Below are 7,945 nucleotides of genomic sequence, written 5' to 3' on the forward strand. Positions count from 1 at the left end.
CCAGAATTTATAAAGCTGAATATACACTATTTCAATCAGCTTTTCTTCAAACTTGCTTACCAGAATTTATTTATAATTTTTCTTTTTTTAATAGATGGAGTCTCACATTGTCACCCAGGCTGGAGTGCAGTGGCGTGATCTTGGCTCACTGCAACCTTTGCCTCCTGGGTTCAAGTGATTCTCTTGCCTCAGCCTCAATTTATTTATAATTTATAACTATTTATAATTTATAAATTTAAATGTAAGTTCCAATAACTGGGTTTTAAGAATTCAAACTAAATTATAATGACATATGGTTTAATTTTCAATTGCATTTTCGACTAGAAGTCTTCAAAAGACATACTCCACTGGTTATATACCTTAGATTTCATATAGCTATCATTCCTGGACACACAAAAATATCTACTGAAGACTACCTATGGAAACAAGACAAAGAATAGAAGACAGTGACATAGTCTTCCTCCATGACAGGATGGGAAAACATTATTTAGCAAGATGCCACAGTTTTTATCCATTTCCATAAACATAAAATTAAAAAAGAACCTCAGGAGAGTTCCAAAAAGAGATTTAAAAGCATTTGCAGCAATACGCCTCAGGAGATCAGAATGTATTATCTCACAATGTACTGTCAATACAATCCGGGATATGAAAATGAAAGCCGCCCCAGGGCAGAACTAGTCTCCAATTCCCATACTGAGCCATAATTCACTACTACTATCTCGAAATATGAGATTACCACTCTCTTCCTAGGCATGAGACCTAAGACTCCAAAGAACTAAGATCCAATTATTTCTTTCCCTTCTTACTATAAAACTGTTCACTGTAGGTCAGTGTCATCTCGACATATAAAAAAAATAATCTAGAAAGATTACATATTTAGTCTAATTCTTTTGGGTTTATTTAGGACACTGATTAAATGTAAGAGTTATCTAATCCTCACACACATCTGCCTAGATTACAGAACTATCCAGATATATAAAATTTTAATATCGTACCTGATCAAACAGCAATCGTAGCTGTCTTTCAGATTCTCCTACCCATTTACTTAGACAATCAGCACCTTTCCTCATGAAAAATGCTACTCTTTTATCCCCTTGACTGCACTCATTGGCAAGTGCTCTGGCAACCAGAGTCTTTCCAGTTCCAGGTGGCCCATAAAACAAACAACCTCTGTAAAACAATACGTTAACATTTTAGTATTACATTTAAAAAGCAGACTTTTAAAACAAAAATTAGAAACCAATTTCATGATTAATTAGAAAATTAAAATGTGTAAGACAACTGAATTATTGTACAGTTTCATGCCACAAAGCACAACTTAAAACCTGGGAGTTAATACTGATACTGTAAAATTAATATTGAAACTGTAAATAAAACTCTATTTGAAACATTTTAACAATTCATTCATCATGTTCATCATATTATCTCACCTTGCATATGGAATCACATATCACAATCATGTAATTCAATTTGTATGGGGGAAAACTTAGGTTGCAAGGAAGAAATGTGAAAGAAAATTCAAGAAATTTCTTTTTAATTTACTAAATTACTTTAACTAGGTACGTCCAACATTTCCTGTAAGAAGTAAATGTTATTTAATATTAATAACTTCCCGCGTTATTTTTAGAGATGGGGGTCTCACTGTCAGCTAGGCTGGAGTGCAGTGGCATAATCATAGCTCACTGCAACCTCAAACTCCTAAGCTAAAGCAATCTTCCTGTTTTAGTGTCCCAAGTCACTGGAATCACAGGTGTGAGCCGCCATGCCTGGTACTTTCTAATTTTTTTTTTTTTTTTTTTTGGAGACAGAGTCTTGCTGCATTGCCCAGGCTGGAGTGCAGTGGTTCCATCTCGGCTCACTGCAACCTCCGCATCCCGGGTTCAAGCAATTCTCCTGCCTCAGTCTCCCAAATAGGCGGGACAACAGGTGCCCGCTACCATGCCCAGCTAATTTTTTGGGTATTTTTAGTAAAGATGAGGTTTCACCATGTTGGCCAGGCTGGTCTTGAACTCCCGAACTCATAATCCACCCACCTCGGCCTCCCAAAGTGCTGGGATTACAGGCGTAAGCCACTGTGCCTGGCCACTTTCTAATTTTTTAAATTACAAAATTTAATTTAAAACCTACCAATGTTTACCTGTGATTGACATATGGTACATTACTTATTTATTTATTTACTTATTTTTTTGGAGATGATGTCTCGCTCTGTCACCCAGGCTGGAGTGTGGTGGCGCAATCTCAGCTCACTGCAACTTCCGCCTCCCATGTTCAAGCAGTTCTGCCTCAGCCTCCCAAGTAGCTGGGACTACAGGTGCACGGCGCCAGGCCTGGCTAATTTTTTGTATTTTAGTAGACGGGGTTTCACCACGTTGCCCAGGCTGGTCTAAAACTCCTGAGCTCAGGCAATCCACTCGCCTTGGCCTCCCAAAGTGCTAGGATAAAGGCATGAGTCACCGTGCCCGGCCCAGTATATTACTTTTATGATGGGGGAAGTTTATTAACTTTTAAAAGTTTATTTAAATTATTGCTTCTATAAAGGTGATTCAGAGAAAAAAGTTGTATAATGAAAAGGGAAAAGGGAACTATCGCTTAAAAATGGGTTAATAAGGTATAAGAACTACAAGATGCAAGAGTAGCACAGATTTTCAGCGAAAATTAAAAATATAATTAAATTACCTTGGGGGTTGAATTTTAAATTTTTCAAAGACTTCTGGATAAAGTAATGGAAACACCACCATCTCTTTTAGAGCTGCTATATGACTAGACAGGCCACCAACACTATCAAATCGTACCTGGTAATGGAAGCGAACATTTACATTCTTAGATTTGGAGTCCAGATTAAAATGTCACCCCACACCTTAACTATACCTAACCCATACATAATGAATTAATAATACCTTAATTGTGACCCTAAGATTAACAAAAAACGTCTTTAAAGGTTAGAGTTTTGACTGAAAAGAAAAATCATCAGTTCCTTTTTTTAACTTTAAAACAAAGCACATTATAGATCAAGCATATGTTTCAAAACAGAATACTCACTGAAGAATCTAGTTGCATTGGATCAACATCGGCAAGGCTTGCTCCAATTTTCATTCGATCTTTATACATGCCTTTTAATTCATCTTTTCGAAAATTTAGTGGGAGGCACCTATTTAAAACCACACAAACCCATCAACTCACCCTCCTTCCCAAATTCCATGTTTGAATATAAACATTTAAGTTAAAAAAAAAAATCTAAATTTTAACTGGAGCAATCTTAAGATATGTATTTTAATTTCCTAATTTTCTGTAATAGGTCCAGAACTTAAGTGTTAGAAATATTTATATCTGAAGCTTTATTATGAAATTAAAGATACATAATGAAATAAAAATATCAAGATGCCACAGGCACTGTAAAGTGATTCATGGTGGTGAAATCAGATAGTACCAACCTACATTTTAATGGAGGTGTCTAACATAGACAGGGTATTTACCATTTGCCAGACACTGTTTTAGTTTTAGGTGCTTTACATGGATTAAGTCAATAAATCCTCACAACAGTCTTATGAGAAAGGTATTATTATTTTTCCCATTTTAAAACAAAACCAAGACATAGAAAGATTAACTGATTTGTCCAAGATCACCCAACTAGTAAATGGCAGGACCAGGAATCAAACACAAGTGGTCTGTCTCCAGACCTATAACAACTCTGCTATAATACCTCTCAGAAAAAATATTCACAGTCTACCAGCATTTGGATCCAACATCAATCCTCTCAAGCAAGTTCCCTAACTACTTCCTTTTTTGTTGTATTGTTTTGTCTTTTGCGTTTTTTCTGAGACGGAGTCTCACTCTGTCACCCAGGCTGCAGTGCAATGGCGTGATCTCGGCTCACTACAATCTCTGCCTCCTGGGTTCAAGCAATTCTCCTGCCTCAGCCTCCTGAGGAGCTGGGATTACAGGTGCGCACCACCAACACCCGGCTAATTTTTGTATTTTTAGTAGAGATGGGGTTTCACCATGTTGGACAGGCTGGAAGTTCCCTAACTACTTTCAAAACTATTCAAAAATAGTTATGGCCAGGTGTGGTGGCTCACGCCTGTAATCCCAGCCAAGTCACTTGAGGTCAGGAGTTCGAGACCAGACTCACTTCTACTCTAGTCTGAGTGACAGAGTGAGAACCTGTCTCTATTTAAAAAAAAAAAAAATCCAAGCACCTAAGCACTGCATTTTCATTTACTCAACCACATCTGTAAAATGTAAATAATCCTTGCTCTATCTCCCTTAAACAATTATTGGGAAAATCAAATAAGTTGGTTAGTATATGTGAACTTATACTACAAGGAGTTATGAAATGAGTAAAGCCTTCCATTTTCCTTAAGAGTTCCTCAGAACTTATCATTATTCTAAGAAAAAAAAAAATACATGAAATGAAAAAGAAAAGGTTATTTCCTTAAGTCACTGTTTGACCAGAACCACTGTGGGCCATACATAATGATTTGGCAAGCGGGCCAGGCATGGTGGCTCACAGCTTAATTTCAAAGCTTTGGGAGGCTGAGGCAGGTGGATAACTTGAGGCCAGTAGTTCGAGACTAGCCTGGCCAACATGGTGAAACCCCATCTCTACTAAAACTACAAAAATGAGCCGGGTGTGGTGATGCACACCTGTAGTCCCAGCTACTCAGGAGGCTGAGGCAGGAGAGTCGTGTGAACCCGGGAGGTGGTGGTTGCAGTGAGCCAAGATCGTGCCACTGTACTTCAGCCTGGGCAACAGAACCAGGCCCTGTCTCAAAAAAAAAATTTTGGCAAGAAATCAGTCATATGTTCTAACCTGTTATTCTGTTTCAATTGTAGGTAATTCTAAGAAGACAGTATTCTAGTTTATACATTAACCTGTTGTGCAACTTTTTAATCAGCCAGTCTATACTTATATCCAAATTATTGTTTTCTTATCAATTTTTTAAAAATGTATCTGTTGGTTTAAAAAGGTATTGATATGGCACTTACCTATTGATAGCCCTATTACGACTCCTTTTCCTCCGCCTCTCAAAGTGCTGTTCATCCTCAGAGGAAGAAGAAGAAGTCGAGTCACTACTGTGGATTGCATGCCTTCGCCTAAAGTAAAAAAGAAAATTGAAATCATGATAATGGAGGGCAGGAAAAAGAAAAGGCATAAGAAAAGCATCAGAAATATCTAATGCTTCAAAAAGGTTTATCATAAAATTATTATATCTGCTGACCCACTGACATAAACTTTGTTGGCGGAATCTTTCAAAGCGAATAAAAGACAAACAACTGAGAGGAAAGGAAAAAAGACTGAGGGCTGTGGCAGAGCTGAATATCAAATGTTCATGAAGACAGAAGGCAGGGTGACTTCTTAGTCTTGACACAAACCAGTTATTCTTGAAGTGAAAGGTGGGATAAAGAGGGTATTAGAATATTTTGGGCTGGGCATGTTGGCTCACACCTGTAATCCCAACACTTTTGGAGACCGAGTAGCAAGGATCACTTGACAGGAGCTCGAGAACAACGCAGTGGGACTTCGTCTCAACTAAAAATCATTTGAGCAACTTGGCAAGATTTGGTCTCTACTAAAAATCAAAAAGCTTAGACAGGTATGGTTGTACACATCTGTTGTCCCAGATACTCAGGAGGCTGAGGTGGGAGATTTGCTTGAGCCTGGGAGGACGAGGCTGTAGTGCATGATTGCACCACTGCACTGCAGCCTGCTGGGTGATAAAGTAAGCCCCTGCCTCTATTAAAAAAAAAAAAAAAGTATTTGGGACTGTAATTTGAAACTATTTTCAATATTACACTATATATAATATTCACATTTGGGAGGAAATCACCTACTTTAAAATGTCAAATAACTTTTTTGAGACGAAGTCTTACTCTGTAGCCCAGGCTGGAGTGCAGTGGCGTGATCTCAGCTCACTGCAACCTCTGCCTCCTGGGTCCCAGTTGAGCAATTCTCCTGCCTTAGCCTCCCAAGCAGCTGGGACCACAGGCATGCGCCACCATGCCCAGCTAACTTTTGTATTTTATTTATTTATTTATTTTTGGTAGAGATGGCGTTTCACCATGTTGGCCAGGCTAGTCTTGAACTCCTGACCCTCTGATCCGCCCACCACAGCCTCCCAAAGTGTTGGGATTACAGGTGTGAGCCATCATGCCCGGCCTAAAATATCAAACAATTTTAAAAGAAGGACATGAGATTTTATGTAAACAAAAGGGTATCAAGAAAGACTTTTTAAATGCTAGGAAACAGTGAAGAATAAGATGGCCTTTTATCAACAGTATACCATCCACTGTAAATTCACAACTGTCACTTAACAGCCATGTAAATGCGGATGAGTTACTCAACCCATAAGTTTTCTCACAAAAAAGAAAGACATACTATCAAATACTTAGGCTGGTTGGTAATACTAAATAAGAAGCTGGGTATTACAAATATACAAGAAAATTTTTAATCACTTCTACCTTTGAATGGTTGCAAAAGACTCACAGAAAAAACAAAGAGTCTGGCTAGGAAGAACTTTAATTAACTTGCTCAGGGTCTAGAACTTTGCTGAGTCAGAGTGCAATGATGGTAAGTAGTTATTTCCAAAAATATAAAAGGTTCACAATCTATTATCTGCATAATGTAGTTCCAGAAACGTATATCCAAAACACTCTGAAGTTATTCCATTATTCCCTTGCAGCAAATCATAACCTGACATAGTACAAGGCAACTTTTAGTTTATATTTTGTCCCACTTACTATGATTATTCATATGTTTTACTACAGAATTATTAATATATTTGACTACACAGTGCTGGCTTGGAGACCCTAGAGATGTTAATGTTGCCATACTACATATGTTGTGTGTTATCTGTAAATCCAGCCAAAAAGTCTGAATTCTGAAACACAAATGGTTTTCCAAGGGTTTTGGATAAGGGGTTGCGGAAACACAGAAATAAATGAGAAAATAATCTTTCATCCATCCATCTACCCAAATACACCCAAGACCATCTTTGTGATCAGCCTGAAACTAAAATTATTATATCCAGTACAAGTCTGCAATTCTATACGAAAAACTAACTTATTCATTATTACCATGAATATTAGACTTTAATGTATTCACATAATTTTATGTGTAGTCACAGAATTCAGACTAACCTCCCAATTAATAAAAAAGACTAACATTAACTGACTGCTTTCTGTACCGTGTGCTTGATGTAGTATTAATCTTAATTAAAATTGTGGAAAAGTGGATTATTAGTAGGCTCAATTTACAGGTAGGGCCAGTGTGGCTTCCAGGTTAAATAATTTACTCAAAATATCAGAATTAGTCATTGATGTTGTCAGAATTCAAACTTATATGTTTATTCAAAATATTTGCATTCTATACATTACTATACTGATGATTTCCAGTTTTTTATTTCACAATCAATAAAGTTAAAAGCAAACAATAACACAACCTGTGGACCAACGTGAAATTTCTGACATTTGATTTGCAAAATGGAGATTATTTTTAAACATCAAAGTACAAATACATATAGCACTTAATGTATGGCAGACACTATTTTAAATGCTTTACATGTATTAACTCATCTAATTCTCACAATACTGAGACAGGTTCAACTATCCTCACTTTACAGATTAAAAAAACTGAAACAGGCCAGGCGCAGTGGCTCACACCTGTAATCCCAGCACTTTGGGAGGCCGAGGCGGGTGGATCACCTGAGGTTGGGAGGGAGTTCAAGACCGGCCTGACCAACATGGAGAAACTCTGTCTCTACTAAAAATACAAACAATTAGCCAGGCATGGTGGCGCATGCCTGTAATCCCAGCTACTCGAGAGGCTGAGGCAGGAGAATCACTTGAACCCGGGAGGCGGAGGTTGCGGTGAGCTGAGATCGCGCCATTGCACTCCAGCCTGGGCAAAAAGAGCGAAACTCCGTCTCAAAAAAAAAAAAAAAAAAAG

At 37.8% G+C, this 7,945-nt stretch overlaps 1 protein-coding gene across 1 annotated transcript in view; it reads right to left on the reverse strand.

Annotated features, from left to right (window-relative positions):
* Nucleotides 1-7,945, reverse strand: part of ATAD2 (ATPase family, AAA domain containing 2) — an 82,291-nt gene that overhangs the window by 40,499 nt on the left and 33,847 nt on the right. Inside the window, exons 9-12 of the mRNA XM_025393237.1 lie at nt 4,987-5,094; nt 3,040-3,148; nt 2,677-2,792; nt 996-1,170 (exon numbers count right to left, since the gene is read on the reverse strand). Of these exons, the coding sequence (XP_025249022.1) occupies nt 996-1,170; nt 2,677-2,792; nt 3,040-3,148; nt 4,987-5,094 (508 nt within the window). The remainder of the gene's footprint in view (nt 1-995; nt 1,171-2,676; nt 2,793-3,039; nt 3,149-4,986; nt 5,095-7,945) is intronic.

This window comes from Theropithecus gelada, chromosome 8, assembly GCF_003255815.1.
Source record: "Theropithecus gelada isolate Dixy chromosome 8, Tgel_1.0, whole genome shotgun sequence".
In the NCBI taxonomy this organism is placed as follows: Eukaryota; Metazoa; Chordata; class Mammalia; order Primates; family Cercopithecidae; genus Theropithecus; species Theropithecus gelada.